The 26692-nt window shown below is 40.4% G+C and overlaps 1 protein-coding gene across 1 annotated transcript in view; it reads right to left on the bottom strand.

The window, feature by feature from the left end:
• The window catches only part of ATP8B4 (ATPase phospholipid transporting 8B4 (putative)), a 208033-nt gene that overhangs the window by 29267 nt on the left and 152074 nt on the right, over positions 1-26692 (bottom strand). The window contains 6 exon segments of the mRNA XM_008705952.2: positions 9755-9978; positions 10509-10692; positions 13724-13868; positions 23132-23237; positions 24987-25098; positions 26337-26501. Of these exon segments, the coding sequence (XP_008704174.2) occupies positions 9755-9978; positions 10509-10692; positions 13724-13868; positions 23132-23237; positions 24987-25098; positions 26337-26501 (936 nt within the window).

Genomic DNA, 26692 nt, shown 5'->3' with positions numbered 1-26692 from the left:
AGTCTTCTCTGACCTTTATCCAAACCCCTCTGGTCCAGAAATCTTGTTGGAAATCTCACCAGGACAGATTATATTTAAATTCTCTCTCAGTGGCAGTTTGGTAAGAGTGTTTGTTGGAAAAAAAAAAAAAAAAAAAAAGGCTTTAAGTTCCAGATGATTCCAGGAGGCACTCTGCCCTTTCTCAGGGCCTAATCTGTAGGAGCTCCCCCCACACCCACCCAAAACATTAGCTGTCTCTCAGTAAGAGCTGATTTTCTCCTCATAGTCATATTGTACTGAGTATTGCTGGATGTTTCTCCTTTAGATACCAGATAAAGCAAACACTTGCCTGATTAGGGGCTGGGTGAAACACTTGCTTTTTTGTTTTGTTTTTTGTTTTTTGTTTTTAATAAGATATAGCCATTCTCTCTTCTGAGTCTGTGACAACTGCAGTGGCCAATTATCAAGCAGAGTGGAGGGAGCACTGAAGAGAGAGTCAGAAAACATGGGCTCCAGTCCCAGCCTTGCACACCACTGATCCTCAGACCTTGCAGGACTCAGGCTCCTCCTCTGTAAAAGGAGGGACTGGACTCAATATCTCTGACATTCCCTAACAGAGCAAAGATTCTAGATCTCAACAAAACATACACTTTTTGTTCTGTGTCCCAGCTATTTCTCCAAAGAAAGTCCACCCAGCAAAGCAAGCACAAGGGGTATGGTCCCTCCCAAGCAGATTCTTTCCCCGTGTGTCCCAAAGCAGCCACAACAGAGGCAGGGCCCTGAAGTTAACCAGGAGAAGGTCCACAAATCAAGTACAACCCAGCCTGGATTACATCATCATTCATCTGAGATGCCCTGAGGCTACCACCATCTGACAGGCAGTGAATGGTTCCATCCCCCAGCCCCTTGGAGCCTCGCATGCCACAGCTGGATTGGCTTGCCCGTCTGCCCCAGCCCACCTACCAGGATGGGGCATTGGCGGAATCTCCTGGAGCTATCATCAGGGAGTAAGAGGTGCTTAAAACTCACCAGGCCCCCAGAGACAGGACAAGGTAGTAAAGAAAAAGCACATATCACCTCATTAAGAAATTAAACTGGTGTCTTTAAAAGTCAACACTGTGTCTAAGAAAGCACAATCTGTTTACATTTGATCAGATGTTTTCAGCTACAGAGTGGATTACTTCAAAGCAATCTGTTGAGAGGTGCAGGAAAGAAGTACCAATGTGCTACGAATCATGCTGGAATGAGACAGGGTTGGTGCCAAGACACGGCTCATCCATGACAAATTTAATTCAAAAAAACTCTTGGTAGAAGAATCCTTATTTTCTACCAAAGGTACCTACTTAACATCAGTTTCACATTTATGAAAATAAAACTGTTTCCAGACTGTAAGTTCCCTGAAGGCAGGAACTGCATCCCTCTGGTTCATTCGCGTGACTTTGGAGAGCACTTGGTGCTAAACTGGCCCTCAGTTTATTCTTGTTACACGAAGGAGAATTCAAAGACTCTAGGTTGTGTGTCAGGGGATGTGTGTGCGAGTCTCAGTCCTGTCAGGATGGGGCAGACGAGTGACTGGAGATCGGGCCTCTAAACACACGCTTGCCATTCCTGAGTCCAGGCTCTAGAGTTTCTACTGCTACCAGCTCCATTTCACCGTGGAGCTTTCAGTGCACTGAAGCAACTTCGGGGAAGGAGGGCAGGGGTAGAAAGACCTCAGATGGCCTGCTTTCATTAAGAAACTGGAAGTAGGGGCGCCTGGGTGGCACAGCGGTTAAGCGTCTGCCTTTGGCTCAGGGCGTGATCCCGGCGTTGTGGGATCGAGCCCCACATCAGGCTCCTCCGCTGTGAGCCTGCTTCTTCCTCTCCCACTCCCCCTGCTTCTGTTCCCTCTCTCGCTGGCTGTCTCTCTGTCGAATAAATAAATAAAATCTTTAAAAAAGAGAGAGAGACTGGAAGTAAGTGGTTATCTAATGGGCTTTAAGAGCTATGAAAACCTTGTCACCAACAGATGGCTTTGAAGGCCAAAGGCAGCTAAACAATTTCGGGGGGGGGTGGTGGTGGAAGAAAAAGCATCACCGCAAAAATGTCCCCTATTCAAAAACTCTCATAATCTGTAGACCAGTGTCTCTCCCAAATATCCTATTTTCTTTTCAGTTGTAGCATATTGTCTTTGGAAAAACAGGGCTAAGAAAAAAAGCCAAAGGATTTGTCAGTTACACTTGTTACTAATCAGGACCTTCTAACGAAAGATGGAGTGGAAAAGAAACAACAATCCCTACTATTCCCAGTTCCACATCCATGTTGCCCTCACAGCCAGTCCCCAGACTGCTAGCACACCAGCGCGCACACACGTGGGTGGGGCTGGGAAACACCAAAGTCTTCATCGTCAGAGTGTTACGCCATGTTCTGTAAGACATGTCTTGCTGTACACAATACTGTTACGTAAGACCTCGCCAATGCCAACGTCATGCAGTTTTTATGAAGGGCTTCTAAGTGAGTTGGTTTTAAATGGAATTGTAGAAATTGAAATGAGATTTCAAATTCAGCTAATCTTTAGGTCAGTTGAAAAGGAGGGCACGTATTGCATGGTGCACTGGGTGTTATACGCAACTAATGAATCATCGAACTTTACATGAAAAACCAGGGATGTACTGTATGGTGACTAACATAAAAAAAAAAAAAAAGAGTTCAGGTAGGAGGGGAGGGTTTTCCTCCTGCTCCTCTGCTGTTTCACACATTTGCACAAACCAGCTCCTAAATCGCTGCAGGGTAGCAGGAGTTCACACCTTCAGACCTCCACTCAATTTTGAAAATATCCACAGGCTCACTTGGGACTTATCAAGCCCCTGAAGTCATCCCAGATCCTCATATATTTCTTCCTTTCCCATGTTCTCATGTTAACTCCCATTATAGTCTTCTGTTGGACTTATTTATCCTTTTTACTTCCTAGATGAGAAAATGAGCTCCAGGTGGGTAGGACACTTGACCTAGTTATTTTTTTTTTCTCTTCCCAAGATAGTAAACAAGTATTCATTCCTACTAGCAATTTGACAATGTTGTGTGACTCACAGTGATGGCCAAGGAAGAATTAATCAATTTAAAATATCAACAACTTAAACGTTCATACAATCAGAAGAGTCAATAATTTATACTAAATCGATATTTCAGAATGCCATTAAGAAAAATAACATTTTTTAAAGAATGTAAAACCAGAGGTCTTCCTCAAAATGTGGTAAGTTTTTTTTTTTTGGAAACAAGGAAGCTACAGAGTATGGTTTCCAATATATAAAAGGTGATACATATTCACATATAATTATTTTTATAATCAGGAAAAAACCGAGGATACTAGAAAAGACTACACAAGTTTAGATGTAAACTCTCCACTGCAGCATATGAAAGAAGGCTATTTTGTCCCCTGGACTAGAGTTAATTTAAAAAACAGAAGTTTCTGAAAGGGAGAAACATATAAATAGCTTATTCCTATGGGGATAGTATTTTTAGCATCATTTTGTCCTTCATACATCTTCCTGCCTCCAAAACACTGGAACCAGGATAAGTAGCAGGGTGATGTCAGGTTTTGCAACTGTTGCTGTAGAGACATCGATTCCAGGATTTCCCAAAGCGGATTCTGCATGGCATCTGTTCTAAGGACATTATGCATGTTGCTTGGAAAAGTGGGGTTCCATGCCAAATGAGCTTGGGTAATAATACCAAATCTCATTGACTCTAACACACTATTTATTGTGACATCAGTATTGATGCCAAGATTAGACCACATGGGGAATCTAACATTCTTATAAAACTAAGGCGGCAAAGGGCTGAATCCTTAGTGTAAAAGTAAGGAATCTTTATACTCAGAGGGATGGCCTATGTGAACCGTGGCACTAGCTCAAAGGAAGAGGAATGGTATTCACCAGAGTTTGCAATTCAAATTCAAAAAAATCCTGCAACAGAGAAAGAGGTCTCAGGTAGGCAGTATCCCCAGAAACCTGGCAGAAGCCACATAAAGGCTCTCTGAAAAAAATAAATAAATAACTTCTGGAGTGATGTCATCAAGATGGCAATGCAGGTCATCCCCAGATTCAGTGTGCCTTACAAGGATACCAACAAGCAACGACCTACAGACTGGACACCATTGTGAAAATCCCAGAACCAGGACTGGAAGCTAAATATGAGACTGAGAAGACCACATTCGAAGGGCGAGAGGAGGAGCTCCACTCTGACCACATCCCCCTCCTCAAGGCCAGCATAGTGCCTCACCAAGACGGCCCCTTGGGCCTGTGGTTTCTCCAGTGAGAAAGGGAGAAGCCAATGTATACATCCAGCTCTCCCAGCATTGCAGGACACTTCCCAGGGGCCCTACTCAGGTCTTGTCTCATGGGGATCACCGGGGGAATCTGCAGGGCTCAACCACTGAGGATCAGATGGAGATGGAGATAGGAGATGAGGTGTACAGCAACCAGCACTCAGATCTTAATGGACCTCACTCCTACATGGAACAGCACTGGAGCAGAGATCTCTACTGGGGGTTCTGACAATCTGTAGAGCCAAGTCAGTGGTTATGTCTGGTCAGGGAGCTTGGTTGGCAGTTCTGCCTGATTTGGGTACCCAGCCAAAGAGCTATATTTATCATGGAGCCCATTCTATGATCTTACCTAAGCAGGGAAGAAAATTCACAGCTTCAGCCAACTGCTGAGTACAGCCTCCAACCCCACCCAACCAGAGACCCCAGGTAGCCACAGAGCCCATTCTACACTCCTGTTATGCAGGAACGCAAACCAGCAGCCCTGCCTTATAAAGTATTGCCTCTGGCCCCACAAAACCAGGGGCCCTGAACAGTGACCCTGGGCAGCCTCAAAGCCCAGTCTGTGGTACCACCCATCCAGGGAACCCAGCCTACAGCCTCAACCTGCAGCAGAGTTCAGCCTACAGAACTGCCCAATTATTAAACATAGCCTGCAGCCCTAACCTGCCAGTGAGCCCACCCAATCATGGAGCATAGCCTGCAGTCCCACCTGATGAGGGAGCTCAGACAGTGACCCAGCCCAACTTTGGGGGCACACGCTATGGTTCTGCCTGATCACAGGGCATAGGCTGAAGCCCCACCCAATCACAAAGCCCTGCCTATGACCCTGCATGAGAATAGTCTAGCCAGTAGCACCATCTGGTTTGGGAGCACAGCCTGAGACCCTATTCAACCATGAGCAATTGCAGATCTTAGTCCATAGCCCTGCCCTGTAGGAAGCCCTGTCTGCCCACACGTGTTGTCACCCGACCCATCCAGTACTCCAGTGGAGCTGAATGTCTTTCCCTGCTGAAGCAAACCTGTAAAGTCTGGAAGCAGACAACACTCAAATGCACAGATACCAACTCAAAGAATCAAGGGTCATGAAGAATCAGGTAAAATAACATTACCAAAAGAAACCAATAAAGCACCAATAATTGAATATGAAGAAATGGAGATTATGGACCAACAAAAAAATTCAGAACAATCTTCTTAAAGGTCAGTGAACTATAAGAACACACAATTAAACAAAATTAGGAAAACAATGTATGAACAAAACGAGAAGTTCAACAAAGAAATAGAAATCATCAAAACAAAACAGAAATCCTAGCCTGAAGAATACAGACTGACCTGAAGAACTTAATAGAGGGCATCAATCACAGACTCAAGCAAGCAGAAGAAAGAATCAGTGAACCAGAACATGGATCATTTCAAATTTTGCAGTCAAATTCATAGAAACAGAAAGTAGCATAGTGGTTTCCAGTGGCTGGAGGAAGGGAAAAATGGGGAGTTGTTTTTCAAAGGGCATAGAGTGTCAGTTTTACAAGATGAAAAAAGTTCTGGAGATCCACTGCACAACAATGTGAATGTACTTAACACCATTGAATTGTACACTTAAAAATGGTTAGGACATTAAACTTTATGTTTTGTGTGGTTTAACCACAATTAAATTTTTTAAAAACTATTTTTAAAATAGCCGATATAGACCATGATTATAAAACCTATTTCATATGGTTATTGTAAATATTGAGCTAATATAGGCAAAACATTTGGACAATGCCTGGCACATAGTAAGTGCCACACAAGTGTTAGCTATAACTGCAATTTGTTTTATCCCTACTTGTTGGTGTCAACAATATAATGTGTTTCACCTAGAAGATGACACCATAACATTGATGCCATTACATGGGCATTGTCATTGACTTACTGCCTTTCCTCTCCAACAGAAGGTGACAAATTACTAACTACCACTTTCCTGACAAGCTTACCTACTTCTCTGACAGGTCTATAAAGAGAACCTTAAGTTCTCCACAGTATGGATAGCTCATAAAATTTGTGAGCCCATTCATCATGTCCATTAAGAATGCATCCCTTAGACATCCTTTACCATGCCAAGCCCCAGCAGGCACCATAGTCTGACACATACCATGGGCTTAATATTCATCCAATGAATAAAAGTCTTAAATAGGAGGACCAAGGTATCCTGTTCAGCAAGTATAAGCCTGGATCCCATTTGATCAAATCATTGTAAAAATTAAGACAAAATAGATAACAGTCCAGGACTCCTTCTCAGTAGCTCAATTGGTTTTTTGTGGTGATTGCTCTTCCACCTAAAGGGGATTTGCTCTGCCCTATTTAAATCAACCAAGACCCAGGTAAAAGAAAATAAAACTGGAAACTTGACTACTATCAGTCCTGACTGGTCCTCTGTGTTCTTTCCTGTGCTGGTGAGTTGGGCTGGAAATCGACTCTGTATTTTTCCTATAAGGGAGCAATATATAAACAATTAAGAAATACATCATTTGTGGTCCAATTAACTACCAAATTAACATAATACAACACATACAAAAAACATCACTCTGCATTCTGAAATCGATGCCACAATCACACTGAGATCTTAAGGCACAAGCCCCTTTCCCACAGTGCTGGTCAGGCTGTACACATTTACACAGACTGGATGTAGAGCCTGCAGAGACAGCCCCAGGTGTAGGTAGAGTAAACGACCACCTGCAGGAGTGACTGGAGGCATGTATGAGTGACCCTCCTTGCTGCATCTGCCTCAAGCACAAGAAAGGGTTCTAGGAACACCCAACAACATGAAATGACCAGATGCTTCTATATACCAGGTGCCATTCAAGATTATGGATGGTATAGATGATTCAGGTGTGCTTCCTTTCCTCAAGGAGCTTGTGGTTAAGCTAGATAAAGCATAATCGACTAGGCAAATTGGGAAAAGCAATCCTCTACCCTGAAACAGACACCACTTTTTATCTTGACTCTGTATTAGTGCACGTATAAGCCTCAGGGGCAATGGCTTTGGTAGCATGGGTAAAGAGATTCTAAGCCCTCTGGAAAAATTCTATTTTGGGGGATAAGCTGCTTGCTCAACCGCCTCCTCTGCCTCAGGAAAGATGGACTAAACAAAAAGTCAGCAGACTGGCGTTCATTCTGGACGCTGGGTTCAAGGAAGCATACCTTTGGATTTTCTTCTATGTTGGCCAACCCTGTGGTTCTCAAAGTATGGTCCCTCACCTGCAACATCAGCATCTCCCAGTGACCTTGTTAGAAATGCAAATTCTTGGGCCCTATCTCAGACTTACTGAATCAGAAACTCAGGTGGGGACCAAGGAGCTGTGCTTTAAAAGCCCTCCAGGTGATTCCCATTCACATTAAAGCTTGAGAGCCACTGGTCCATCCCAACTCACCAGCACAGGAAAGAACACAGGATCAGTCAGGACAGACAGTAGTCTAGTAAAGATGGTGCAACAAACTAGAGATTTCAGTGTAATAAATGAATGAAGGGAGGGAGGGAGGAAAGGAGGGAGGGAGGGAAGAAACATGCTACGTTGAATCAAACATTTAAGAAACCTAATCATAGACTGGTGATAGGTCTTACGACGACATTTAAGCATCAGGTACTCATGTCTTTGGAACAATCATTACTCTCCCATGCTGTTTTCTCTTAAAAGGTAAATACTGGTGAGAGGATTGGAAAGCTAGTTGCTTAACATCTGACTCTGACCAGTTTTATCAGATCTTGAAAGCAGAGCAGAAAATCACCTAAATGTAGAGGTTAGAAGTCACTGAACATTAGTTTCCAACTTCACAGTTTAACAAAGAAAACACTGGCAGTAAACCTGCATCCAAGCTCTGTGTGTCTGTAAATACAAATCAATGACCACTCTTCTGTGTCCTAAGAGGTTTAAATGAGAGTATAGGCATCCCTTAATAGTTCCATAATTTTTCAAAAACCTCAAGTCTTTGTACTCTGAAAACTGGGTCTTTTGGAAGCACTGCTTAGTGAATAGCCTTGCTTCATTTATATGTGGAGGCAAAGTCCCCAGCCTGGGAAGGCACAGGCCTCATTCTCACATTTGTTTTTGTTGAACAAGGTGAGATTATGAGCAGGTAAGTCCCACCTCAGCCTTCTCTGAACTATTGCTAAGAAAACTTCTTTCTGAGAAACTAAAATCAAGACTTATGCTTTACTTCACTGTCTGGAGATTACAAAATATGTCAACAAAAATATCAACATAGTCTGCTTTTAGTTCTGGGCATGTTATCCTTAAAAGAGAATATTAGGAATGGGTATAGGTGTGCCTCATTTTAAGAAATCTCAACTTCTCAGATAAAGGGAAGAACGCACAAAATCTATGTTCCTTACAAAAGCAATTCGCTAATCTCCCCTAGCACATTTAAAATAACACAAAATATTACAATTTAATTCATACTCCATTGTTCTGAAATAAAATGACTGAAAGAATTAGCTTCATGCATATCATTGAAACTACTGATTAAATCCAAGAGGAGGGGCGCCTGGGTGGCTCAGTCGTTAAGCGTCTGCCTTCAGCTCAGGGCGTGATCCTGGAGTTCTGAGATCGAGCCCCACATCAGGCTTTTCCACTGGAAGCCTGCTTCTTTCTCTCCCACTCCCCCTGCTTGTGTTCCCTCTCTCACTGGCTGTCTCTCTCTCTGTCAAATGAATAAATAAAATCTTTAAAAAAATAAATAAAATAAAATAAAATAAAATAAAATAAAATAAATCCAAGAGGAAGGAAGAACAATTGAAGAAATCTCTCATGAGAGTTATGGTTACCATGTCATTCTCTCTCTCTCTCTCTTTCACTCAAAGTATATTCAGATGTTATTAGCCTGACATTACACAATTGATACCCAGGGTCAAAACTTTCCTGGTATCTTAAAATGGATATGGGTAGACAGAAAAATAGAATCCTAATTTATGAATTGCTAATTTTTCTTCCTTGTTACCAATATTATCTATTGTATCACCATTATCTATTTATCAATTTTTATCTGATGAAATGCTGACAAAACAGCCTTGATGTCAAGGTATCAATTATTTCTCCCTATTTTAAAACATATTTACTCTCAGCCCATATACAGTCAATATGTTAGGTCTGTGATCATCTTCCCAGAGACAATCAACATTTCTTGTTAGTGTTTCTTAGGCTTCTGTTCTGAAAGAAAGCTCCATATCAAGCTTATCTGTCATCATACGAAAATATTTCAATAAAAATTTAAAAACAGGATGGAGATTCATTGGTTACCTATATAAATAAAAATAAAATTCCTGCTAAATGTATATTCTTTTTGTGTTTCAAGCTCAAGTCAACTATAAGTTGCATAATTGTCATACTGTGATCTGTAGGAGACATATAAAAATGCTATTTATTAATAAAGAGCCATGAAGAATAGTCATTTGCAATTCACGGGATCTAATAAAAGAAAGCAAAGTGCTTTTTTACCAACCTGGGCTGAGAAACCACAGAAGAAACCAAACCAGAAATGCACAAGTGTGAATGCAAAATTCTTATAGAAGAAATAGCATAAGAATTTGCACATTCGGAAATAGGACCACCTTCCATGAACAAGGAGAAGCCTTTGGAGGTATCTAAATTGTGCAAATGAATAGTCACTGGCTAAGACTGCCTGCAGTCCTTCCTGGCCGCTGATGCCAACGCCAATGTGAGCACCTACAAAGGAAGAGAGGAGCACTTTCATTCCCCAAACAAAGATACAATCACTTTTAAGTCATTATTTATCTATAGAAATCTTATAGCTATAGCATTTATAATTTTTCGCGTATATTATCTTATGAAACACCATTAGTTAGGTATTTGTCCTCGTTTTCCAAAAGAGAAAACTGGCCCGAGAATTTCAGTAATTTGCGCAAGGTTTTACGATTTGTAAGTGGCAAAGCTGGAACTAACCCCAAATGTCGGGACTGTGGATCCAGGGCTCATTCCTTCCACCATAGCTAGTTACCATTTAATATAAGGTGACAGATTTCCTTTTCTAGCCTAAAAACACACAGGTGATTTATTTAAAGGCCAAGGTTTTTCTATGAATGCTAATAATGCCGAATGTATTAGACCCAGGAAGTATTCATTTTAGAACCAGCGGTAAAATTGAATTACCATGTAATCTCCATTGCATCTTGCCAAATGCTGAACCCGAGGACTCCCCATCTACAGCAGACCCTATTGAGTGAATATCCTCTTACTTTTGATCATGCTGACATCATTGGCTCCATCGCCTATGGCTAAAGTGACAGCATTCCTGCAGTTCTTCACCAGCTCTACTACTTGGGCTTTCTGAAGTGGGGTGACTCGGCAGCAAACCACAGTCTTACACATGCAGGCGAGTTCTAGGAGATCGTTCTTGACATCACTTTCTAGGGCATGGGCCTATGTTATTAAGAAGAAAAAAAAAAATCCAGATTAGAACAAGACCTAATCAATGAGAGACGTCATTTGGAAAGATTTCTTGTTTCTCAACTGATTTCTTTTCTAAATAGTTTAATTCATTCCAACAAGTCATTGATGACCCAGAGTCACACAAACAACAACTAAAGAAATGAGCACTAAACTCCTATTAAGTGCCAAGGAATTTTAGAATAAAAATAAGAAGACACAGTGCCCTTGTGTGTCCTCCTTGGCACACTACCATGTTGCGCGGGTGAGACACAATGCAACGCCAGAAAAGTTCCAGGATCCACTAAAAGAAAGAAAAGCAAAAGACAGAACCCATCCACCATCTCACCAAGTTGAGAATGAACTACAGAATGATAAGGACTTCTTTGCTCTCCGTGATGGAACTTTTGTTTCCTTTGCATTGTTGTTTTGTATATTTAGTGTTTGTTGTTGTGGTTGTTAATGGTGGGGCAAATGAAAAGCAGATGACCTGGAGATTAGCCCTTGAAAAACAAAGTGACTGAGATCAAGAGAGCCCTGTGCAAAAGGGGGGGACATGCAACCTGCTTTCCAACCAATTCCAGCCTTGCTCCTCTCCAAATACACACAATCTTTATGTATGCCAAGAAATGACTGAAAAAGAGAACACAATCCTTTGCAGTTAACTGTGCAATTTGTTTTCTAGAAACATTATTTAATAAACACATTAAAAGGAAACAGGAATCCACCTAAAGTTTGAGTTATCGGTGTCTCTGAATGACTCTCTAGCAAGATATTCACAGCCCATCATAATCTGGCCCCTGTATTCCTTTTGAGTTCTGTCTTCTACCACCTTTAAGTTTACTCTGTACTCTCCTCATGCCAAATTGCTTGTTTCCATAATGTGATAGGTTCTTTTTTTTGACTCTGTGCCTTTGTCCTTGCTGCTTCTGTGCCTGGAAACATCACTTCCTCCAGGAAGTCTTCCCTGACTTTCACACAAGAAACTAAATGTGCCTGTCTCTATGCTCTCAAAGCTCTGTGTTCATTCCTCTACATAGTATTTGTCATACCACTGTGAGATTAGCTCTCCCACTAGACGGCAATCCCTAAAACAAGAACCGTGTTCTAGGGGATGCCTGGGTGGCTCAGTCGGTTAAACATCTGCCCTTGGCTCAAGTCACGATCCCAGGGTCCTGGGATGGAGCCCCGCGTCCAGCTCCCTGCTCAGTGGGGAGCCTGCTTCTCCCTCTCCTCCCCACTCCTGCTCTCGCTACCTCTGTCACTATTTTTGTCTGTCTCTCTCTCAAATAAATAAATAAAATCTTAAACAAAACAAAACAAAAAAGTGTTCTATTCACATTCTTATCCTCAGGCTCCATCATCTTGACCTGGGCATGTAATAAATGTTAATGGTATCAATGAAAGGATGGGTGAATGAGTATAAAACAGGACTCTGATGTAGAAAAGTCTTACGTAAAAACCTATGATTCCTACGGGAAATAGTGAGCTAGCTTTCTCAAATATAATTGCCCTTTCTGAAAGAGAAAGCATGTAACCGTCTTGCTTATAATGGTCCCCTTTTCTCTCTCTCATTTTATCATCAAGTGAAAACCTAGACTCGGACTCTGATAAAGAAGGACCCAATTCCATTCTGCAAAGCATTGAGATTTGAAGAAAACTGGGATCATGATTCGCTTTAAAAACAAGCAAAAACAAAAACAAAAACAAAACGCTTCTGACCATACCAGCAGAAATGTGTTCAATTCTCTTTAGATGAAAAATGACACTTCATGGTTTCATAAGCTTCAGGCTTTGAAGCTGAAAGGGCTCTTGAAGAGCATCTATCTTAGTTCTTTCTTTCAACAGCTTTAGAGACAAAGAAAAACTATCATACATTATCACCTGAGTATTCTAACCCACCCCACACCGCCCGCTTCTTTGAGCCTGAGGGAAAGTCAAAGTACAAGTCATCAGGAACCTTTCCGTATTGTAGTCCCTGGGCAATTCAGCTTGGAGGCCACCAGCTCCAAGTCCCAGCTGACAGGCTTATAATTTTCAGTTGCTGCTCATTTGTGCGAGGGAGAAGTTCGTGTCATCTGGACAAACTTTCGACTGAGCTTGGCCTGCAGCTGAGCTCTGTAACTTTCCATGGTGTAGAAGGCAACACATCATTATGTCTGGAATCCAGCTGGATAATGCTCTAAGCTCTAAGAGCTAGCAGACAGCTGATCACAAGGGGGAAAATGCAATATACTCATATCCAACTTCTTTTGTCCTCTAAGAAACTGTCTACAAGAAGATACATTTATTTTCCAAACTCCAAAAGTGAAAAATGATCATCAAAGCTGGGGAAAGATGTGAGATTAGCTCTTTGGGCATATAAATGATAATTTCACTGGAGTGCAATCAGAGCTTTTGTTTTCTAAATTAGAAACTCGGAAGAGTGTTTTGATATTTGTTCAAGATTTGGAACCTGAACTACATTAAAAGCACAATGCAAGTTTATTCTATTACGACAAGAACCAGATTTCCTAATCAAAGCAAATTGTTTGGCATGGCTGTAAAATACTGCTATTTAGAAAAGCCACCAGAGGTATCGTAATGGCAATAATTTGGTGTGGTAATTATACGAAGATCGGGTTCTGCTCTGCCGAATCACAAACATCGGCAAGAGCAATGATTGCAATACGTCCGACAGTTGCATTATTTTAATGAAATAACAGGGAGCTGTGACACTCGCCTTTAGAAAAGCACTTAAACAATACTGCTAAATGGTCTACAGTCGTTTAGGCAAGATTGATATTCTGTGAACACAGTATTTCTTTGGATCCTCTCTGTCACTGTGGTGGTTCAAGCAATAATGTATGAAATATATATCAGAAGTTGCCTTTCCCCTTGCAAACAGGAAATCATTGTGTATGCCCTGTTTTCTAGTGGTGTCATTTGTTTGGAAAACACAAAAGGAGATCTCATTATGACAGCACAAAAGAGACAATTATTGGGATAAAGAAAAAGAAAGAACAAAAGCCTTAAGCAAACTCACCAAACTGTGGCCATTTATGACTAAGGCATAATCTCCCGTTATGGTTTCTTCTACAACTGAGTCCAGCTCCAGCTGCTGTTTTTCAAAAACTACATGGCCGTTGGAAGAACTTCTGTTTTGTCCAAACAAATTTTCCTTTGCTTTTCTTGAAGGAGAGGGGGGGAAACAAATCATAACCAGTATACAGAGCATACCTATTACGCTAACAAGAGACTGGCCTAGAGGTAAATTCATTCCGTCACTATACAGATACACCACGGCATAAGATTCAGTTACAGTAAAGCAAGCTGGATGATTCCTTGTGATGGGGAGACCAGAGCAAATCTGCAAATTCCAGGAAGCAGGAAAGTAAACATAATGAAAACAGAATCATTTTGAACGTTTACAATTACCTGAAATCTAAATTACCATCTTGAGCTGGGCTGGAAGTGGGGGCTCTCGATATATTTGGCATATAAGGTGGCCTGAGCTTCACTGACTTCAGAACCACTGGTCTGGCGTGCAATATTGTTAAATATTGAAAAGGGAAAGACTAAAGAGAATTGATGAAATCTTCTAGGAATTCCAGAATACCAATATATAAAATAAATTCATTAATTTCCAGAACACTGTCATATGATCTGGCTTAAAACAGCAGTCTTTTAAGAAGCACATTTTCTAAAAATGTGACAAAACTAAAGGATGGCATTTACTGAACTGGCATAGTCATTAGAATATCATGGACTGTTTTAAGTGAAAATTGTACTCAAACAACAGAATAAATCTTCTGGGAAAGAAAATACAGACACCAAGAGGAGAGGGTCATTCCAATGGAAACTCCTTCCAATGCCCCAGATCTAATTAGTGGTAGAAAAATCCTGCTCACACTCATCCATCTCTGTTATTTAAGAGGAAGATTGTATGGTCACTTAACATACTTAGAAGAGGCATTTTACTCTCCTCTTCAAAATGGAAAGACAATGCCTTTAATGGAGGGGAAATTTCCTCTCTGAGGACCCTCAGATGACAGGCTTTGAAGTAACATAGGGCAAGCTAACATGACTCTAGGACTTTCAGCCACAACCAGAGAGCTAACATGGCAAATGCTCCCTGAAGATGAGAGCCAAAGCCGGCCACCGATATGTTAGGCCACAACTCGAAACCACAAAATGAGCGCCCTGGAGCAAATGGGGAGTGGGAGGCCAGAAAATGGATGTTTTGGCTTACAGCAAAATGAAATGGTTCCCCAAAGGCTCACCCTATATAGAAAACATTTATTAAAATGGTTTTATGATGTAAAAAGAAGAGAATGTTCACTGTACAAAACCAACTATTTTAGCTCTTAGCTTTCTAATTATATGAAAATGTAACACTAATTGTTTACATGTAAAGTCTTAAACACACACACACACACACACACACACACACACACACACACCCTTATCTTCTGGCTCAACATCTCCTTCTGCTGTCCAGGACCAAAAGCACAGCCTGCATTTAAAAACCCAAGGAACCCAGAGATTACATGCCCTGGCTCCAAGAATGATATCATGCACTTAGCAATCAGTCTGCAGAATCAGAGAAAAAGCTTTATAAAGTCAGAGTGCTATGTGTGAAATTTAGGGAGTTAAGGTGGGGGAGGGGGTGGAGAACAGACATGAAAAATCACTGTTTAGTGGGAGAATCAGACTTGCACATCAGATAACCATGTCAAGGAGCCCCCCTACCAGTCATGAAAATTGACTGTCCCGTATAATGAGGAAAGCTGGAGAACAAGCTCCTCAGAAGAAAGCATTTCTCTGACAATGTGGCAGAGCTCATAAATTGGCTCTTAAGAAAGCACCAAAGGGCAACCATCTCCCGAGGTTTCCTTTTTAGTAAAGTTCTCACTCGCTGTATAAATGACTCAATCTCTGTTTTCCCCCCAGAGAATAAAAACATTCCAAAGAAGGGTGAAGTTCATGAAAGTATTGGCTGAAATTCTATTTACTTAGGATTTTTTTTCCCCCTAAACTGTCTTCCTAACATCTCCAGGCAGAAAAGGGACAGTTTTTTGGGCTCGGCTTAAATTCCGACTGCGTTCCCTCCACACGGGCCAACCCTCCTCACAAGACAGGGCTCACGTATTTTCTTACCTCTGCCCATGCTCTATAGCGATCATTTCTTTCTCTTCCTGGAACTTAGCTCTTAAAACACCAGCTCGTTCTTGAAAAAAATTATTAGGAAGGGAAAAACTACACGTGACTCCCTTTATTGAAGAGGAACTATACATTTTTGTAGGCATAACACCCAGTGCTTAACCACAGAACACAAATAACAAATGCTAAAACAAAAGAAGGCCTGTGTTTTCCCAAGCTATGTAATGAAGGGCAGTCTACTGGAATGCTGGCACGCAGAAATGCATTAGTGGCTGAGGCGACCATGGCTTTCACAGCCCTGTGCCACCGCAAACACGGCAGAGCATAGCTGGGTGCACGGTGGCTTGTATGCGCTCTAGAAAGAAAAGAGATGGCATGCTCGTAAGGCACTCTGTGTTCAAACATGACACGGACCTGTTAGGAAACCATGGCATCTTGTTTTAAAGAAGACAAGCCTGACTTCAATATAAGAGCACTGAGTTCGGAACCTGGAGAGCTGGGCTCAGGCCCGAGGTCTTGCCTCTGACATCTCCTTTGCCCACAGTTGGGTGATCTGACCCCTAGCCACTTGACAAGTTAGTTACAGACCCAGCATAGAACCCAGGTCTTCAAATTCCTAGTTCTCAGTCTATTGCACTAAACTGGTTACACATAGGGTCAGCCACAGGCTGCCTCTAGGACGGGACAAAGACAGTGCAGGAGGGGCAGTTATGGGACAGCACCACCCTGCCAACAGCAGAGAAAGGGAGGAAGTGCATGAAATATTTATTTTAAGCCCCAGCTCCATCCCTTACTACCCATGTGATCTATAAGACACTCAACCCCTAAACCTGGGTTTTATTAGAAATTAGGGGAACGGGACAGCCCATCAGACTTGTTGACACCAGGTAGGAAAACCTGGGCAGCTACACCAGTGTGTATTAGAACATTGCCAAGATTTCTTAGTACTCTAAAATGTTATGGTTTATGACAGAAACCTAACCTACTAAAACATTTTGCCTGGGTAACTAGAAGTTGGAAATGAGGAATGAGATGCATTTTGTTTGGCCTGCACAGTGTTTTTAAAAATCTGTATGAGTTTATGGACATCACGATGTTCACCTTCACCAAAGGCTCCACCACTCCCTAATGTCTCATATATAGCACAGATCACACAACTAATGTTACCTGCCTGGTTCTGGAGCCATTTGCATTTGAGAACTCTGTTCATTCAAACAAGTAACTTTCTACCAAGTAGTGCTCAAAGAAGTGCAACATGTATTTTGCTGATTGAAGAAGAAATACCAATTCCTAGGTATATCACCAGAATATTTCTCAGAAGCAGTAGAGTCACATCATGGTTTAATTAGTTATAGAACATGAATTTTTCCAACAAAACATGGCACCGATACAACAAAAATGAAACGTGGAGTGAGTTTGCCTGTCAGCCCAAGCAAAATTACATTCCCAGTCTGTCTTCCTTTGGGCAGAAGACGTATGTATTAGTGAAGTGTAATCAATGTGGTAATCTTCTGAGAAACCATCACAGGGTTTAACTGTAGATTTCTGGGCATGGCTTTAATATTAAAAGAGTTATGATGGCAAAATTAACTCAGGACTCAAAGTGGCTAAAACAGTTTCGTGACATTAAATTTGAAACAAGCCATATGCATGATATGCATGAAAATCATATATCCATGTTTATGAAATAATCCAAACACATTTGAGAGGTTTAAATATAGCCATTTAGGTCATTTCTTTCTAATAGCTATTGTCACTTAGATCCTGTTCTTTTGATACACTTTTTGGGGTTGTTTTTGCATGAACTCCCACTGAACTCAACAGCATAAAACAAGAAAACTGAATGGTACAAATTTATGACTTTAATATTTCATTCCCCAAACTATGGGCTTAGACATAAGTAGCCCAGATTAGGATTAGAGACAGCACCTTTGGCAGTAAGTTTTCTTGGATTCTCTGTTTCCCCCAATCCTAATATTAAGCAAATGCATACTACAAATGTATTCATTCCTCTTATACAGAATTTTCTACCATGCATTGCCTCCCTTAGACTCTGAGAATGGGGTTACCTTCAAGTCTGGGTTAAGATACACATTATTGGCTAGTCAGTTAAGCAAGATGGCCTCAAGGGTCCTGAAGTAATTAGTCTAGACAGAAATTCCTTATTTTCCTCCCTGAATATTTTTTCTTCTCATTAAAAAATCTTTTGGCTTTTTTTCCCAATTATGACAGTATTGAATGAACACTATTACAATTTCAGATAATATGAAGAGCCATAAAGAACAAAGCAAACACAATCCACAATTCCATCTCTCAGACAAAACCACCGTATATAACCTCCAGAGTATATTGGGTAGGTAAAGGACAGATAGGGATATAGCTGTATAGTGTTTTACACATATATACATACATATATACAAATACATACTTTCTTTGGAAAAAAGGGATCATACGATGCATGATATTTTGTAATCTAATTTTTCAATTAAATATATCATGGACATCTTTCTTTTTTAGTTTTTTATTATTTATTGTAAAAGTAAGAGAAAAACACAAATTTATATTAATCTATATGAAGTTGTAAGATACTATAGGAACTGTTTTCATTATAATTATAAATTGCATCATATAACATCCAGGATTATTCCTTAGAATTCTTTCCCTCCGAATTCTATTCCTTAGAAGTATTTCCTTCAGAATTCTATTGTAATTATGTTTAGGCCATCTATCTACCAAGCACACAACAACAAACTGAAAGAACAATTGTGTCTGCTACAGTCTCTACTAGTCAATAAATCTGTCAATCAAATATCAAATAAAATCTGATCATCTCTAATATGCCTAGTTCAGTGCCAGGAATGGCAGAAGATATGAAAGCATACAACATAGTTCCTGTCCTCAAGAAAGTTTTCCAAGATTGGCATTTACCTTCTTGGAAAATCCAAAATATTTACTAGGACACATATCTTTAAAATGACAATGTGAGAATGACCAGGAGTGCTTTAGGCATTTTTTTTTTCATTTGTCCCAGATACTTATTTTTTTTTCTTTTCAATATAAATTCAAGTAATTAACATATAATGTATTATTTGTTTCAGGGGTACAGGTTTGTGATTCATCAGTCTTATATAATACCTAGTACTCATTACAACACATACCCTCCCTAATGTCCATCACCCAGTGGCCCCATCCTCCTCACCCTTCTCCCCTCCAGCAACCCTCAGTTTGTTTCCTAAGATTAAGAGTCTCTTACAGTTTGTCTCCCTCTCTGGTTTTGTCTTGTTTCATTTTTTCCTCTTTTCCCCTATGATCCTCTGCAATGTCAATAAACACATAATCACTTTTAATAACTGCACAATATCCCATTGCCAGCATATGTCATAGTAATTAACAAAATCCCTTGTGGCTGGGTATTTGAGCATTTTCTGATTTTCTATTATAACTGATGCAGCAATCAATATTTCTTTATATACATATTCAGATATTTATCCGCTTGTTTAAGGACAATTCCCAGAAATATCATTGGATCAAAAGTGTACATATATGTAATTTTGAAATATGTTGTGAGTTTGCCCTCTATAAAGTTTCTAACAACTTACACTCCCAACAACAATTTATAAGAATTCATGTTTCTGCACATGCCTTCCACATAATGACAGTTATGCCATCTACTTAGTCAACCAAAGGTAGCTGGATAAAATCTTAAGATAGTAACTTTGGTTCCCTACTCCCTCTGCAATCACCACCACTACAGCAGATGACCCTCTTTACTCAGACGCATACCTTGCCTCAAGAGATCTCACAGAGCCAAATACAGAGGGAACAAAAAGAGTCAAGATACTCCTTTTTGAGTACCAAAATAGACTCTTGAAACTCATAGCAGCATTCATCTTGAATTTCGTTAATGGGCTTTTTGAGAGGGAAGAAAAAATTCTCCAAGTTTCAAAAGATTAATCCTTAAAGAAATCAAGGCATAAACTGTAGAAAGCCCATCCAAGCCTAGGAGACTATGAAGAGAAGCTTAGATGCTGGTGAGTCATTAAAGAAAGCTGGGTCCTAACTCACACCCTGGACCAGTAGTGGATGGAGGATTGTGTGGGTAACGGAATCCTCAGATAAGTTTTTGGGAATCTGAGGATGGAATAGCTGCCACGTGAGGTATGGTGACAAAGAAGATACCAGAGTAAAGGGATTTCAGGAACAGAGGTGGCCCTGTGAGAGCTTAAGTCCTCTCAGATACACAGATGAATTCAGAGCAGCCACACTTTCCTATTTCCCCAGGAGCAACTGGAAGTGAGCCAGGAGGGTCAGCCGGCAACCCAGCGAGGCAGGAGACCAGACAGGGACACAGAAGTGAGAAGCGCTAGATGTCGGCAGGTAGATGCTAAGGATCAGTGACAGACGGGGCAACTGGGCGTCCTAGACTCAATTTACCCCAACGTGCCTAGTTTAATTGTTCTGTCATAAGGCAGAAAGGGGTTCAAGTTCAGTTTTATAAAATTTAAAGAGTTTTCGTTCTTGCACAGTTGAGTGTATTCTGGGCTGTGAAAGTCAGACAAGAAATGACAAAGCCTCCTACTTCTCTCCACGTCCAATCAAATTCCGAGTCCTATCCATACGACCACCAAAAGAGCTGTCTGTTTCATTCCACTCTTTTGGCCTCAGTGCCTTAGTTCAACCTTATAATCTCTAAATTCGGGTATTCCAGCAGCTTCCTGACCCATCTGCCCATACTGTTAATTTTCCCATCACACATACTCCATCCGTCCTGCCCCTGGAGTGCTGTTTCATAAACGCAGAGCTGGGTTTGGTACTCATCTGCTAAGGAGCTATTCACATCCACCCAATAACGTTAGGATGAAGTATAACCACTTGCATTTGTCACTCACTCACCAATCTGTCTCTGAAAAAATGGTCCTCACCCTTAGTTCTATCATACACTCTAGCTACAACATGGAATATTGCTTCAAAATAGAACATGATTTCCTTCCTGTTTCTATGCCTTCATGTGTGCTGTTCCATCAACCTGCAATATCCTTATCCAATGTAGCCAATTGAGGAAGGGATCCATGAAGGTTGCAATAGAGGTCAGAGTGTTGTTTTCAGTATCTTAAGAAGGTTAATAAAAATATAGATTGCTCTATGATAAGAATGTATAGATCGACCACTTTTTCTTAACTATTGTGTTATTTTTAGCTACCATTACATCAACTGGGTGTAGAAACCTGCTGTATCATGCTGGTTAGCAGCTGATTGCCTATGTCTTCGCACAATGCATATTGGGAAATCTAATTATGACTGATATAATCTTATTATTTATGTAATTTTAATATAGACTTCACAGAGTCTCCTGGGGAAATGTTAATAAAAGTGGTCCCTGTTGTGGGAACAATGGCTGAAGAAATGAGAAAAAGGAGAAGGGAGGAAATGGAAAGAGAGGGAGAAGGCAAGAAGGGTGCTCATTGAATGTCCACAAATCTTTACATTCTTACCTCTTTTAATGTCCCAAATAAAATAATCTACAGAGTAGATATTTGTATATTTTCCCATTTACAAACGAGGAAACAAATCAAAGAGAGGTTGAATAGAATATTTAAAGTAACTCAACCTGTCAATGAGTATGAAGTCGAGATTCCAACTTGGGTCCAGCTAACACGAAGCCCATATCCTTCCTCTTAAATCTGCTGTCTCTCCCTGGAATTTATTTTGCTCTCATCACTACTCTGGTGTGTGACCTCAAGGGAATCAGTAAGATGCCTCAACAATTACATTTTTTATATCTATCATTTAAAGGGAGTAAGAACACATCCAAGGTATGTTTAGAGAGACATGTGGCAAGTGATTCGGTGCACAGTCTCTGGGACCACGCTAGATTCAAATACCAGCTGAACCATTAGTCAGTTGTGAAACTTCAGGCATGTTATTTACCCTATCGTTGCCTCAACTTCCTGATCTGGAAAATAAGGATAATGATAATGCTTACCACTGGGTTGCTTTGGGAATGAAATGTAATACATGTATCCTGCTTATAACAGTGCCCCAGGCACTGTCTCAAAGCATTAGCACTAGGCGTATTACGGTCTAGATCTGTTCACATCCATCTTCCTTCAGCAAGAGTTAAATTCCAACCCCCAAAAGGTCATTTAAAGAGATTTTCTTAAAACATTTGTTATTATTAAACAAATTCTTAATATTTCCCCCAATTTCCCAATGTATTTGGCAAAGACTTGCAATTTCGGTCTTATCTTCTAACCAGCATGTACAGTTTTCTACTGGGAGTAAAACAGTGTGGAAGTTGGGAAATTTGATCTACAAGTAGCAATCGGTGGTGTTGACAGTTAAGACTTCCTTTCTTTTCAAGGTCCAGGAAGAAAAGTGTAATGATGGAGACACATTCAGGAAGCCCAGAGTGTTCCTCTGTTGTGTTGAGAGGAGGTTAGCGCCATCAAGAATGTAGCAAGATCTAAGCGTTTGCCTCTAATGCAATAATCTGCTTGACCAGACCCAAAATGGACTGAGCTTAGAGATGCTACTGCAAGCATGAGCAAGCTAAAATTGTTAGAAGACAGCATTTTTTAAAGTTCTGGGGAAATAATTATGCAGACTTTTAAAATATTCCTCTTAAAATTAAATAGAAAAAAATAAAGGATAAAATTGGCAGATTCTAGGAAATGTTATTTCTCAAAATTTAATGTTTGTCCACGCTTACCTAATTCCAGCACTTATATATTTTCTGGTATTTGCAGGAGTTACACAAATTTCACAGACTTCTATTTCTCACCTGGGTTTAACAATTAGTATGTCAAAATACCTACTTTCTTTAATGCTGAAAGACTCTATTCCAACTTTATATACTATCTCCTCCAGCTGTGTTTTCCAAAGTTATCTGATCATAATTTCATCTAGGTGCCTATGAAAATACAAGTCCCCATCCCCCATCCCCTGGAGATTCTAAATTTGGGGACCAGAATGAAGCTAGAGAATTGCTATTTTAAACAAATGCTGTCATTGAATCTGATCACTCACCATATAAGAGCTACTCACCAATGCTTAGTTTTAAAGGATAATTCAATGTAAATGATTTCAAATCCTTTTCTAAAAATACTTGGAAAATGTTGGAGGCCTAAAGACAATGTTTCACTACTTATGTCAAACTTATCTTATGAATTGGAGTTTAGGAAACATGCAGGAGGAATTCTATTTCAAAGTAAGGCCACAGGAACTATAAAGGGCCTTTCTACTTTCCCAACTATTCCTCCCTCCCTCTCTTCCTTTATTCTTTAACACTTACCTGAGTTCTTCTCTGACTTCCACTGCTGTGTTCCCTGCTATAATGAACACATCATTCATGTCATCAGTCAGCATGTTGCAGGCATAGCCAATGTTGATGGCAGTTTCTGATACAAAATAAAACCCACCAGAGTGAGAACATCACTTAATTAAAGTTTTGAGGCATTACCCCTTAATGTCAGAGAGAGCATGATGAATGATAAAATCCAAGAAACCCAGAGCTAAATTCAAAGACCCAGGTTCCATGATCAAATGTGCCACTTGTTAAATGCATGGAGAAGCAGCAACATCTATGAATTCTCATCCTTCTCATCTAGTTTTTGAGTAAACTTGATTCCCAAAATTAGTATTTATGAAAATACCCTAAGGCCCTGTGATACAGTGAAATGTGTAAATAAAAAACTTTTTGCCTGATGTCCCAAATATTGCCTTTAAAGAGCTAAGATACATAATTTAGCTATTATTCAATCTGATATGGTAGACACATTGAAGAAACTCACAAATTGTTCAGTTGAACGGCAAAAATGTTCTTATGATAGATTGATAGTTCTCCCACACACAACATTGCCATTTTCCCATTAAGTAAATTCAAGTTTGGAATCTATCACCTCAAAGACCACCCAGGACTGCGGCTACTAGGTAAGTGGAGAAGTACGCAATGTTGAGCAGACCGTCCTCCACTTCTGTAGAACTGGACCCTTGGATAGTTAGGTAGCCCTTCCATCCTCAGTAGGGTCATTTGTTTCTCATTCTATTGAGTCATTAGGTTCTTGCCAATTCTGTGGGATAATTAGACTTGCCCTAAGTCTGAAGGCAATTGATAAAATCTTAGCATACCCTTTGTATAAGCCACAGAAATGAAAGCTAAATAAGAGTAAACTTGGGTGTATTTGTAACTAAGTGAATAGATATGAATGTACCCACTGATCAGCATCAAACTCTACGAAGTCTCTACTAACACACCACAGAGCTCAACTCTCTACTGTTTATTTTCTGTAATCAGTGATTTGGGAGAACACATGGAGAATGACTTATCATATCTACAAATCCTCCAATGTTCTAAAAAATATGTAACAAGTACATAGAATCTTGAAAACACGTGTGTGTCAATTTATTAAATATTCTGGTTTACTGATGACCAAGCATAAAGTCATTTTTATTTTAACCATTACCACTAGCGAAAGATCCAAAATGTACTGATCCGTTTTCCTTCTTAGGAAACAGTACCCTAACCATAATGACTTGGCATTTTGTCATGTCTGAAAGTAGGTCAGCTCTCATTGTACCACTACATGAGCAATCCTGGAATTTAGCCTGGTTGCACTGGTACACCTGTGGTGATTGTTAAAATGCCAGAATATTTCCACACCAGTTGATAAACAGCCACCTCCCTGAGTCTCCCCAAAGCCTGCCTACTATCCTGACCCCGTCCGTACTATTCCCAAATCTCCCTCCGACAAGAAACTAAAGGAGTAGCCCCTGAGGTCTCCAATGTCCTGCTTCTGTGCTGTGCCTCGATCTGTTCTGACAGGGGGCAGTGCTCACGTGAAACAATAAACACTTTTTAATACCACTGTTGCCAACTGGTGAAACTATAGGTGAAACTATTATTTTAAGAAGTAATTGAGCTGAAATTCCACTGACTGAAGAGTATACTACAGAAGATATTCATTTGTTTCTGTTTTTAAATAATAAATTTCGTAATATATTAGATTTCCTTTTTATATTTCAACTCTTCCCTATGTGAAGGGCTGTGTAAATATCTAATTCATTAAGCTTTCTGGTTAACTAAAATTTTGCCAGAGAAATTACCGCCCCCTCCTTCAAGATATCATCAACATCCATTTTCAATTTACCTTGTTTGTCTCCTGTTAGGACCCAGATCTTAATATTGGCCAGTGATAAGCTTGTAATTGTTTCAATAACACCCTCTTGTAACTTATCTTCCACAGCAGTGGCACCTAGTAGCTTCATTGAAAAATAGAGAAGATCTTATGTCAATGCAGGCAAACAACATCCACAATATCTATGGCTTTAAATCACAGAGTTCAGAGGTCAAGGAACATGAATTGAAGTGGAAGTTATGATTCATTGGTACAGCAAGCATCTTATTACGTGCAGCGATGGGTAGGGAAGGTCCTCAAGAGAAGGTTCTCAAATCAAGCCAACTGATAGTCACACCAATTAATGGCAGAGATCCTGGAGGTTAGAATTCACATGAGGCGTCTGATATGCTCAGATAACCTATTAGCAAAAACCATCAGAAGCCATTTGGGCTTCTAAGAACTGAAGAACTCCCCAGCTGCTTCCCCACTTACACCTACATGGAAAGGTCCAAAGGAGAGCCCTAATCTCATAGTAAGGATCACAAAAAAGTAGAACCATTGTCCTAAATCAACAAACCAGCAGATGCCATAAACTAAAAAGTGATGGGTCTTGTGCAAGATTTCATCCAGAGATGAATATAACATGCTCCTTAGTACCTCATGATAGCTAAGCATCCTGACCACTGGGGCCTCAGGGAAAAGCAGTTTCTAAAATAGATCATACTCTGGGCAGCACAGATATCATCAGAACCTCATGGCCTGGGATGGTTTACAGCTATAGCCACTCTTCATGGAAAGTTTCCCCACTCTAAAAGGTAGGGGCGCCTGGGTGGCACAGCTGTTAAGCATCTGCCTTCGGCTCAGGGCGTGATCCCGGTTATGGGATCGAGCCCCACATCAGGCTCCTCTGCTATGAGCCTGCTTCTTCCTCTCCCACTCCCCCTGCTTGTGTTCCCTCTCTCACTGGCTGTCTCTATCTCTGTCAAATAAATAAATAAAATCTAAAAAAAAAAATTAAAAATAAAAGGTAGATCATAAAGCGGGGGGGGGGGGAGGAAAAAAAAACAAAAACAAACAAAAAAACCAACCAATATAACATCAAGGACATACCAGAGGCTGACAAAGACTAGAGATGTCACTATCTTCTACTTTGGGGAAACTTCCAACTGTATAAGCTATTGGTAATAGAAATAATCCTCTAGGCTCTCTAGGGCCATACATGGCAAACATGAAGCCAATGTATAAAGCATGACTCAGTGTTTGAAAGGGTAGCATCTGCTATGTGAAAGATGATTTAGCAATGGATTATTCCTATGCTAGATCTCTAAACACATACTATCTCTTCTGTAAACACAAACCATCATGTTTTTAAATTCATACCATTAAATCCCTTTCAATTTCTTCATATAGCCCAGCTATCCGTTCATCCCTCTCGTCCATGAGAGCATTTGCATCTTCAAGCATCTGATGCCACTCTTTAAAGTACTTGTCATCCAGATCTCTGTATGCAATGGCCAAGGTTCGAAGGCCTTCCCCTGCAAATTCCTGCCAGAGCAGACATAGATTTAGGAACCATCACAGAACAATAATCATGGTAATAACAGCAACAATAATGGGTAAGAATTTTTTCACTTAAATTCATTTTGTCCCAAGAGTATTACTTGGCTCTCTTGACCCCCAACTTTTTAATCCCCTTGGAAATGGGATATAATGTTTGTATTTTGTGTTTTATTTCT

The sequence above is a fragment of the Ursus maritimus genome, unplaced genomic scaffold, assembly GCF_017311325.1.
Source record: "Ursus maritimus isolate PB19 unplaced genomic scaffold, ASM1731132v1 scaffold_35, whole genome shotgun sequence".
NCBI lineage: Eukaryota > Metazoa > Chordata > Mammalia > Carnivora > Ursidae > Ursus > Ursus maritimus.
The sequence above is the reverse complement of the archived record's forward strand: the minus strand, read 5'-3'. Positions and strand labels throughout refer to the sequence as shown.